At 41.9% G+C, this 12,315-nt stretch overlaps 1 protein-coding gene across 1 annotated transcript in view; it reads right to left on the reverse strand.

The window, feature by feature from the left end:
- Positions 1-959: 959 nt before the first annotated feature.
- The window catches only part of luzp1 (leucine zipper protein 1), a 131,779-nt gene continuing 120,423 nt past the window's right edge, over positions 960-12,315 (reverse strand). Inside the window, exon 4 of the mRNA XM_048612973.1 lies at positions 960-7,045. Coding sequence (XP_048468930.1) covers positions 7,007-7,045 — 39 coding nt within the window. The 3' untranslated portion in view covers positions 960-7,006. The remainder of the gene's footprint in view (positions 7,046-12,315) is intronic.

Genomic DNA, 12,315 nt, shown 5'->3' on the forward strand with positions numbered 1-12,315 from the left:
ACGTGACTCCAGTCCCATGGCTATGTGATTGACTCTTAACTGGCTCAGCAAGCCACTCAGTTGTCCAGGAAAGTCAGCACGCTGGTGGTACGTTCAACACATAAACTGCCGCAATTCCAATAAGGGGGCTCCCTGGCCCGTTCGTAGGGACAGTTAGGGAGTGCGATGGCTAATAAATGCTGACAATTGGATCAGGTGATGATTGGATCCCACAAATGAATAAAAAGGAGGGTGAGATGAAGTGTGTGGCCTCAGAGAAGTAGTTCTCAGGTTGTTTCCCTCACCGCATGGAGCTTGTGATTGTGAGTAAATAACAAACAGGATTCTGAACAGAGGTGTGGAGAACTTTTGGATTTGAGTTGCATCCTGTCACCCTTTGGCGCAGTACACTGTGGAACTCCTATCAGACCAACAAAATAGAAACAGGAGTAGGCCTTTCTGCACCTCGAGCCTGCTCTGCCATTCAATAGGATCGTGGCTGACCCAACATTCCTCATGTCCACTTTCCTGCCGTTTCCCCAATACACTTGGTTCCCCGACTGATCAAGAATCTCTCTTTCTCAGCCTTAAACATACACAAGAACTCTGTGGCAAGGGGTCCTGAACACTCACAATCCTCTGGGAGAAGAAGATCCTCCCTAAATTGCTGCCCCTTTTATTCTTATGCCGTCTGGTCCTAGATTCTTCCATGAGGGGAAACATCCTCTCTCAGCATTGACCCTGTCAAGTCCTTATATGTTTCAATGAGATCACCTCTCATTCTTCTAAACTCCAGTGAGTAGAGTCCCAACCTGTTTAGCCTTTGCTCATATGACAATCCATCTTCACCAGGAATCATCCTTATGAACCTTCTCTGAACTGCCTCCAATGAAATGATACCTTTCCTTAAATAAGGTGCAAGTGCCAACTGTATTACCCTCATTCATATTCTAAAAAGACAAGTAAATGATTACCAAATATTTTATGATTATATTTTTTTTAATTGTGCAGTGGACAGTTTAAAGTCAGGAGGAAAACATGCAGAGATTCCACCGAAGGAGCAAACCTGGTAAACATGCACTGGAAACCAAGTGTAAGCTGCTTGCTCTGAAGTTCTTGCAGACACATGTGGAATAGACCAGTACAGTATGATATTGCAAGCCATTTAAAATACATAGAATGCATTTTACCAAATAAATAATGTTACTGTAACTACTTTGTTACACATCATATGATGACATTTACGGTCTTTTATTTTAAACTATTAAAATTGCTGCTTTGAAAGAAAATCTTTTACATAAAGCCAGTCTCTGGCTATGTGCATCTATGCAATTAACAGACACCAGAGCTGCTTAATCTGAATGTCATTGCTGTACCAGTTTATGATGGCTCCGAAATTACACTGAGAGACATTTCCCTTTCTATCATTATAGTGGAGGGGTTAATCTCCTTAAAGTAAATGGAATATTGCCCTACCTAAAACAGCAGAAAGAGAAATGCCAGAGGAACACATGGATATAATTTCAAGGCCAGTGTGAATTAAGGCTGTAATGCTATTCAACATTATCATAATCTCATCTTAAAATAGCTTTTCAATATATCATGATACATTTTATATGACATTTTTAGACGCTGTTCATAGGAAAGAACAATTGTGCAAGTTTTGTTCTACAGAAGTGAGCGAGTTCTACGTTTCATGGCTTGGCCAATCACTGGGATGCGTGCAGAGTGAATAGCACACTTGTACAAATTATGGCTAAGTCATGCGCCACATTCCCAAACATCCTTATTCGCAGCTCCAGAGATTCATTCCAGTCAAATATTGCACCAACTGCGGCACCACTACAGGATAAATCTGGTCCATGATGGGGGAGCCACATTAGAAGAGGTTAAGACTCTAAGATCTTCCACTTGGGACACCCTTTTGAGCTGAACTACCCACCAAGAGTGCTGAATCTAGACATTGTTGTCTCATTTGAGAAGGCTGAGCAAAATTCAGGACACCAGCAAGATGGAAAAGTACAGGAAGGTGAAGGTAGGCCGAACCAGGTAGCAGGCTTAAAACGACACCAAGCTTTGGTTTCCAAAGCGTGTTGGTTATAGGGAATGCTGAGGGAGAATGTGATGACTTACACACCTGAAGTCATGAATAGGAACAGAGCTAACAGCAAAAGCCACAGCGTTAAATCCTGCTTGACATCAACATGGTGAAGATGCTGAGGGGAAGTCCAGAATGGGGGAATTCGATTTCAAAAATGTGGACTGAATTGGAGAGATTACCTGTGAGCTAACGGTTTTGGTGAAAAGGAAAACTTCTCCTGTTTCAGTCATGTCTTTATCTTCCACTTTCTATCTGACTGGTATCCATTTTTACTTAGCACTCCTGACACATGCCAAAACCTCTTCAAAGTATGGCTTAACTTCAAGTGTAGCTCTTTGTATAAACACAAATATGCTGACACTTCACAATTCAGTTGGAGCAAAGGGACTGTCTCTAAGGATAATATTCATGATGCATTGAAGTCTTTTTTTGAGCATGCCCAATACAAATGCGAAAGTCTCATTCAGTAGTATCCAAGATGAATTCTATAGCTGTGTCCTTTAATACAAGGCCAGCTTCTGATGTCATCTGTTTTTTTTAAATAAGGAGGAATAAAGTTTTGTATGACAGACTGAATTTGACAAAGTATTGAAACAAGATGGCCACTGCTATTCTACTGATTTTGTCTTTTAGTTTGATGCAAATACCGTGAATATTACTCTAAAATTAAGAACCTAAAAATACGATGAAATGTAAGATTTAATTTTGGCATTTCAGCCTGCATTTGCTTTCCCTTTCTGTGACTGGACACAATTTCCTGTTCACTAATGGGTGAACATTCACAAATACTTCAGCTTTCAACCTGGAGCTGTTAGACAGATGAAAAGGCTCTCTATCTAATTCTTCCGGTTTTTGGTTCTACAATGGACAAGATTCACAGAAACGGAGATTTTAATTGGCATAAACGTCGTCTCTATTGCTGTGTTGAGTAGATCCATATTGTGGGCAATTTACAACAAGAGATGGTTTGGAGGCATAACCTGGATGTGGCACATTAGTTGCTATTACCTTACCTTTGTCTCGCTAGGAAGAATTTCTAGTTAATTTTTCTTTCTTTCTTCAATCAATACTAAACATGTGACAATTCCTCATTATTGAGGTCACCTAAGTGGCATGAATTATGAGAACTTGCAGGGCTTTAGGAAAGAGAATGCGGGAATGGGAGAAAATGGGATACCTCTTCCAAATGAGCAGGCACAAGTATGACAGTTGAGTGGCCTCCTTGTGTGCTTTAAGATTTCAGCACAATTGGGCCTGGTATCACCTGCTTAGAACAAGCTGCCAACCAGAACCTGCCATTTCACGGTAGATGCTATGTTAGCAGAGCCAGCATTTGAACCAGGAACCATCTGAAACCATTACCCTCGGGCTAGGCCGTTCTTGGATCATGCCCAAGCTAAAGTGGTGAGTGTCAAGAGATTCAAGGTGGCAGCTCACCACCACCTTCTCAAGGGCAACTAGGGACGGGCAATAAATGCTGGCCCGGCCTGCGAGCCCCCCGCCCCAGTCCCATGAATGAATAAAAAAATAAGTTTGATCATATGGGGCACACAGTTGGTGGATCCTGCACTTACTGTGACTCATGCTAATGGGCATAGGGATGATGAAGTACAATCACAAACTTTGTTACACAGATAACAAAGTGTAATCAGTATTAGAGCATAAATTTAGTTTTTGGTTTGCTCTTATTGTGCCCCACCACTACCTCCCATTTCCCAAAATTGAGAAGTCAAGCTGAAATTTGTGCTTAATGTTGACCATCATCATTCATGAGCTCACCCAACTGGTTAGGTCTCACTTGCGCCTCTGTTGGTTATTTGACTGTAGACTGCATCACAGTCCAGCCCGATCCTGTTTTTGGGAAAAGGCCAGAGGCAACAGTAGTGGTCTCTCGATGGTAAGCTGCTTCAGAAGCTGAAACCGCCCCAGAATTGCCTCACTGAGGTGGTATGTTGGAGTTGTTACTGCACACATTTTAAGAAGACATCCAGTTCAAAGTGAGATTGTGATTCTTCTAGATTTTCAGACCTATTAGTGATAATTTATTTGAAGAAAAAAGGATGGTTCTTGCCCATGGAATGCCGCAAAATCAAATCTTAAATTTTCAATTGTCAAAGAGGTAAAATCTTGGGACGTTCAGAAATCTTTTAGGATTTCCTTGTGACTTTTATTTCCTTATTATAGTGTGGAAGGAGGCCATTTACTCCGTCCAGTCCCTACTAATTCTGGGAGTGGTATTGTTCTGCAGACACTGTTAAAAATCCCTCTGACCTCCCCAGTCAGCGGTTGGTCATTTGTGACTTTAAGGGACAGTAAGGCCATTCACTCAGAAAACATTGTACCAGCTGCTGTTTTCACTGGAGATGGTCATGCATTCGAAAGACACTGTGTAATCTAGCTGATTTTATTTTTGTTCCATTTCTTCACTATTCAAATTCCTCAGGCACTCACATGGGACCCATAATGAAAGTTCCAACTGCTGTCTCTGCTAAAACATGTTAATACTCCAGTCAACACCTTATTAAAGGTCAGGCTAATGGGTGCACTCTATTGAGGTGCACTTTGTATACCAAATATTGCACATTTTTTGTTAAAATTGTGGTACTTCCACCAGGTTTCTCAGGCTTCGACCGGAATGAATGGATTAATTGTTTAATTGATGATGGTACCAATTATCATTTTGGGAATTATTTATTATGGTTCGAGGGCCAAATGGCTAACTGGACACACACACTGTCACAGTTTTACAACCTGAGCTAAGTTTAAACTGGGAGGTTTATAAAAAAATGAAACCACTTAATATCCTCAAATCTTTCTGGACAGATATGACTGTGTTTCACCAATTGCTAAAAGTAATTGACTGAGGTATAAACCACTTGTTACCTTGGTTGTGAACTTTACATAGATCACAAAGATGCCTTCAGTTCCCTGTTGGTATGTAATGTGGGGAGATTATGTTGTGGTACATTAGTTATTCCTGAGACAGTTATGACTATGAAGAGGCAAATGCTTAAAGTACCACAAGGATTTGAATCTACCACACTCTGTCACCATGATGTGTCTGTCTGCTTCCAGTAGTAATTTGACCTGAACCAAAAGTTTAATATTAATTTTGCTAAGGGTGTGTAATAAACCCTTCAAAGGTGCATTGGCAGATTGAAAGAGTGTGGCTTCCATCTGCAATAGAGATACCTTGTCCTTAAGGAAGAGTGGGATTAGGAAGATGCACGTTGTAAGATGCATCAGGTACGTGCAGGAACAGCATCCTCAACGATCACTTAAGGCTGATTTTGAAATGATGAACACAGCAGCACTGCAGCAATGGGAGGGGGTGCTTTTTGTGCAAATCAGACTTGGTGGCACTTTGGAGAGATTATGGGCTACAGTCCCCAACATGTTCAAATTCGTCACCTCAGAGGGAGGCTAGAGGTTGTGTTGTCATTCTGTCTCACAAACATGACCAATTGATTTCAGACTGTTCACCAGTGCCACATCAATGTGGAGATTGTGAGAGTCCAGATCCTGACTTTCCTTTGTCGCAGGAGAAGAAAAAGCTGGTGGACGACATAAGAGTGGCTGTTTCAATTTGGGGCTGGTCAATTATAGCAGGAGGAGAAAAGAGATTCAAATTTTACAAAGGGTTTATCCGAGCTGTAAGGTACTTGGTTTTTAACTCTAGTGGATGCTGAGCACTGAAGTAGACAGGCTGTCTGCGTAATGTGGCTCCTGTTGATAATAGCTGCTTCCACAACGTCAGGGAGTTGTGCTCTCATGATATGCTCTTTAGCATTTGTAGTTGACTGTGGCCAAGGGCCATGATGTGCTCCCCCTGTACCCTTCTCCTGGGGAGGGACAGTGAAGGGATGTTGGAAGCATTTGTTAAAGGGGTATAGGAATGTAAAAAGCTGGAAAAGACGACTGCGATTCATCTAGCTGGTCTTGCTATGGAATGTCTGAGGGGAGAAAGTCAAAGGTCAATCATTTCAAATTACCTCACAGACAAGGAAGACTAAACTTTAAATCGCAATTAGCACTTTTTTGCTTCTTTCTGCTCACTGAATAAACAACATAAAAGAAACAGAAGTTAGAATGCCCTTTGACATGCTAATAGCGATAAATATTAAGGATTTGATGAACAGTAGACTGAGCATTCTGATCCCTTTAAGATTCCTTTGATCTTTAAACTTTGGAGGCCATTCTAACTTCCTTCAATTTGTATACAGCGAGATAGTGATTGTGGTACTTTGGCATGTTTTGGTTTACCTTGTCTCTCCTGTTGCTTTTTATAAATAAGAAATATTTTCAAAACCATTTGTCTGGAAGAAAACTTTCACTTAAGTACAAAGAACAGCTATATACATACTGGTTGCTTATTCAGCACACTGAATAATACTGCAACACTGGTGGTGGGGTGTTACTACTCAAGGAGGCCCATACTGATTCATTTTGTTTTTCAAAGCAGATATGCGTAATTGTACAACTTTCACTTCAGGGCATCCGCTACTGGATGATTGAATTGACCCTAGAACTTTGGATTCTATTGCATTAATCTGGGTTTCCTGCGTGTTTTACTTCTCGCCCAAAGTAGCAGTATGGCTACAAGGGCATCCGAGTGCGCCCAGGCTCAGTGAATTTCTCACAGGCTCTATCTTCAGTTCAGTCCACACTGTGACAGAGGAAGGACCGATGTCTCCTTACCCCGAGAGAGGTCGGCAACTGTTGCCTTCGCCCCACCATCCTCTACTGCGAACAGCCAGTAGAACTACCTCCAAATGTAATCATTTCTAGAAAAATATAGGTGTAATATGATTGCTTTAGTTCAGAGAGTGTACAGGATGAAAATGATCCCTATATTGCAGAAGCTTATACAGTGCTTAATTAACACTAAAAACTGTAGTGCGACCGCAAAGGTCAGTACCAGAGGCTTCACCGTCTGGACGTCATCCTTATTTGTGAGAGAATGCCCTGGAAATCAAAGGAAGACAATGTTAGTCCTTTGTTTGCAAGGTGTAAGATTTTGTTTTAATCTTGCATTTTCAAACATTCTTTCTGTCGTTAACTGGGTCTATTCTTGGAGGCTTAGCTGCCTGGTTTTACAGCCTCGTGGGAAGGAACTATTAGAGACTCTGAGTCCTTCAATTGACATTCTTTTGAAACCCAAGCCCACTGTCACCTTTTCACTTTGTCTTCGCTTTCTGATACTGTTTGCAACCTTACTTTTGTCCCAAATTCTGGAAAAATGTGTACGTTTACATGTGTCCATATATTATTTGTCCAATTGTCAGCAGCAGATGGAATTAGAGCTGAAAATATTTCAATAGCTCCTTCAGTGTAAATAACATATATATATATATATATATGTGTATAGCATACATATTACATATCAGGGCTTCTGGTGCACTTCTCTCACTTAATTAATAAGCTCTTGGTTTAAAAACAAATTGAACATATATGGGTGAAAATGGTGATTAGACTATGTACAAAGTGGAATTCTGAACTATTCACAACAGTACTTCCCAATTTTTTGCCCACTGTGACCCCATTTGAAGGCTTGAAAACCATCATAGCCTCTCAGGGAGTAATGGGGGAGGAGAAGAGGATTTATTAGAAAAGGGAGATACTGGGGTTAGCCATGGCTATGTTGGAGCTCACAATATAAACATTTCTCCTCGTGACCCCATTTTGGGTTCTGAACCCCACTTTGTCTGGCACTGATTTACAGAAAGTACTGGAAATTGAAGCTTTAAGACCATAAAACCATAAGTAATAGGAACAGGAGTAGGCCATTCAGCCCCTCGACCCTGTTCCACGATTCAACAGGATTGTGACCAATCTGACATTCCTCACATCCACTTTCCAATCCCTTCTCCAACCCCTCGATTCCCCGCAGATCAAAAATTTATCCATGTCAGCCTTAAATATAAGTTCTGTAGAAGAGTCATATCAGACATTAGAAATATTAACTCTGTGTTTCTCTCCACATATGCTGCCAGACCTGCTGAGTTTCTCCGTCACTTTCTGTTTTTAGTTCAGATTTCCAGCATCCACAGTTTTTGTTTTGCTTTTACTTGAAGTTGAAGGTTCTTATTAATCTCTGGGTGGCAAAAGTGGAAGGTAACAATTTAAAATTATTTGGTTAATGGGAACTCTGAATACTGAAATCATTGGCACATAATGAGACATTAACTGATTTTGTTTAATTACAGGACTAATTTTATTTTGTCAAATTCAAATATTGAAATCTATTATCAAACTGAATAGGATGCTGAAGCATAGTCTGCTGCCAAAAAATAATTGAATGCGATGGTGTTTTAGAGTTAAGATTGCGCCAAAGTTGAAAATCAAAGAAATTTGTTTTTGGGTACTGCTGAGGAAAGACGCAGGCACACTGCTGAAGTTTTAAACCTGCAACCATGAGGTTCAACACAAGAATACTATACCTCAAAAAGGACAAGCGCTTAGAACAATGTATGACTTTAAGTTGAAATCATAATTTGTTAAGAAAGGTTAGTCATTTTAGAATTTCATTCATGAGCTTGGGACTCTGGTGCCAAAGAGTCTAGATATCTGTTTAGTTATACATGCATTTTAATGAGGCTTTACAATCTTGTTTTGTGGAGCTGTGGATTAATAATTCAGAAGGAAATCTGCCTCCCTTACAGAGTCTGGCCTCCATCTGTCTCCAGATCTGCACCAGCCTCAGAAATGGCTCTAGTAAGCCGCTCAGTTCAAAGGCAATTATGGATGGGCAACAAATGCTGTCCTTGAAAGTGATGCCTGCATCATATGAAAGAATAAAGAAAGGAAAATGGTCCTGTTTTCTCTGATTTGGAGGTTGTGAGGTCAGTAGGATTTGTATTCCAGAAATGTTGCACTGAACGGGCAGAAAAATCCTTCTCCGACCTCATACACCTTGAGGAGATGTTAGCCTCAGCAAGAATGTGCCTGACCCCGAGAACAAACTGGGTGTCACTACAATGCAGTCTGCAGAGCTGGATTCCAGTTGCGGATTGGTACAATACTGGGCAGCCCGCAGACTTGTTCCAGCTGCAGGGAGGCTGGCATGGATGTGTATGGAGGAGGAATGGATCTTATTCTTATGAGCTGGGGTTGAGGGTGGGAGAGGGCCTCAGGTAGAGCCCTGATAGCAGTCTGCGGGCATTTGGCAGAATCCCTGTTGTGCTCAAAACAAAATACGATTTGAGATTTTGGCCTCTGCTCCTCTGCCAGATTGACTCTCTGGGCAGGATGATTACAGCAGGCTCTATTTGGACAGTTTGATTCTGGCAGGTATCCCTGGGAGCCCAGCGAAATGCTGCAAATGGGGAGGGGGTGGTGGTGGTGTGGAGATGGATTTAGTGTAGGACAGATCAGGAACCGCTCCCCTCCACCCAACATTTAAACTCTGTTACCAACCCATTTTCATCAGCTAAAGGAAGTGAAAATTCCCCTACACCCAACAGGTTTGTGCATCTGCTGTTCCTTCTATGAAAAGCATTTATTCCATTGGTTGTTGTACTGTAGCAAATGAACTGAAAATAAGTCTAGGAAAAAGGAACCGGATTGAATTGGTTTTGTATTTACGCCACCAAAGACATAACTAAAGAAGGAACTCCCAGACAGGCCAGAGGGCAAGCAAAAAGAAAACTACTTTGCCAGATGACTTGGACACACCTTTTCTCCCTCCCATCTCCCCATGCCCCACCCCCAACTAGATCACCAGGAATTTTGGATGCAAGCCCTCTGGGTCAGTCGGCCCCTCTCTGCTGGCCCACTGTCCATTCGAAATGTAGGACAGCAGAGAGCTTCCCAAAGTGGGCATCAGGACCCCAAAGTGGGCATCAGGACCCCAAGTGGAGTCACCATGATGCTCCTACTGACTGTTAGATCTGTGAACTGAGAGATCCCCACTGACATAGATCTTCCCCCACACCCAACAATTCTCACTTGGGGGGTTTTGGACAACTTTCAAGCCTGGTTACAGTAGGGCAAAGCTTGGGACACGCTGCTCTAAAACCCATGCAGTCATTTAACCACTAATCCTGTGGGCAGACTCCTTGTGGCTAACGATTCCCCCTCTGTCCCTAATACACTCTCGTAAATAATGATCCAGCAATTTTGGAGTTGAACTCATTAATCTGTCAGGAGGGTAATGTTTCCACTAGAATTTCGAAGAGAGTGGGGATTCTTCTGAGCACCAGGTGAGACGGATGAACAGACAAAAGGCAAGATTTTATTTCAGATTCGCTGTCCCTCGCAAAACCCCTGATGCATCTTATAAGATGAAACTGGGAGATGAATCAGACGTTGCCTCCTTCTCCTTTTCATATTTTGTTTAACTTTCCATTCGATTCACGGAATAATTGTGTGGTTAATGGGCCCTTGTGTTTAAACAGGCTCAATTTGGTAAAGCAATAGTCTAAAGAAAGCTGTGAATCGAAAAGCATTAGCCAGATGTGGCCAGTTGAACATCACTTAAGTCTGCAAGGCTGCCTTTGACATTGCATAACACACATTCCACACATAGCCTGCGTGCGCAGGCCCAATTATACCCAGAAGGCTGTATCTTGACAGCTTTAAATGCAGGGACATAATATATTATATGGTCACGTCAGTTGCTGGGCAAGTCTTTCAATCATTCCAATACAATGCATTCTGTGGTTAAACAGAAATTAATAGAGTGGAAGCAACAGCATGATCAAGGGGTTTGAATGATCCTTGGTAACATTCTTTAAAAGTCTCAAATGTCTTGCAGCCTTGAGTAAAAGTTCCAGACTTGTTTCGATTATTTGTAATGTCCACGGATTTCCATTTTCTGTACTTGCTCTAAAGTTGCGTCTTTTTGAGTTTTCTGGTTGTGAGTCCACTTGCCCTGTCGTTTCTAGTTTGTTAGACACTAATTGCTGATGAAGGTACGGTTGGTTTTCTCAGTGGGAGCTGACAGTAAAAGGAAGAATACTACCCCCCTAGGACTGTCCTGAATCTCCAGGAATTAGACTTGTCTTATACTGCAGCTCGGTTGTGAATGCACTTGCTCCCAGGTTCAAGATCCACTTCGGTTCTTGACACAAAATCCAAGGCTAAAACCCCAATGTAGACTTCTGAGACATCCCCGCACTGATGGAGGTGCAGACATGTGGATGAGATGTAACGACAAGGATGTAAAAGATCCAGTGGCACTAATTTTGAGGAACAGCAAGGGAGTTCTCCCCAAAGTCCAAGCCAATCTTCATCCCTCAATCAAAATCACTAGAAATCGATTATCTAGTCATAATTTTGTGGGAGCGTGCTGTGCATGAGCTGTTGCCAATTCCTGCATTATGATCAGAACTACATTTCAAAAAAACTTTCATGGGTGTAAAGTGTCATTGGATGTGGAAAAAAAAACGCTATAAATATGCAAGTCTTTATTTTCTTAAAGGCACTGGCTATGACCAACTCAAGAGAAGAACACTTGACACTGGGGGAGAATCATTTACCAGAAAAAGAATTGTTCAATTGGATAATGAGGAATCGGGTCTGTTACCAACTGGATGATGCAGGGAGGTGCTGTGAGGATGGGCATGTTGGGCAACAAATGGCAGTAGATTAGGGGTGGGGCAGGTGGGGTAGAAGGTCATGTGATGAAACCTCCAGGGCTGTGTCTAGCCAGAGTTGGCAATCCTTTGCTGACTCACCAAAATGATGGAGGCAAAAAGCAGGACGTTTTGTGTGGGAAATGATGGGCTCAATGTTTCCCTAATCCCAGGTCTGCAAGTTGCTTGAGGCCTTTCTGCAACATGGCTTGCTGTTCCAAGAAGCCAAACAGCACAGACTAACATCTCAACACTTCTACTTAGTTGGTGCCAGGGGAGGAGATGGCCAGGAGGTAGTGTCCCTAGACTTAATCTAGAGATCCCAGTAAGGTTCTGGAGACCAGGGTTCTAATCTCGCTGTAGAATTCAAATAATTGTAATTCTAAGGAAATCTGGAATTAAGAGTCTAATGATGGCCATGAAACCATGGTCAATTATTAGGATAAACGGGCTCATTTATGTCCTTCAGAGAAGGAAATGTGCCATCCTCACCTGGTCTGGTCTTCATGTGATTGCACACCAACATGGCTCCTTCTTAACTGCCCAATGGGTAATAAATGCTGGCCTAGCCAGCAATGCTCATAGAACAGGAATTAATTTCAGTCATGACCCAACTTTCAACTGTCATGATCCTGGAATCCATAATTTAAAGTTTTTGAG

The sequence above is a fragment of the Rhincodon typus genome, chromosome 27 (genome assembly GCF_021869965.1).
Source record: "Rhincodon typus isolate 14 chromosome 27, sRhiTyp1.1, whole genome shotgun sequence".
NCBI classification, from domain to species: domain Eukaryota; kingdom Metazoa; phylum Chordata; class Chondrichthyes; order Orectolobiformes; family Rhincodontidae; genus Rhincodon; species Rhincodon typus.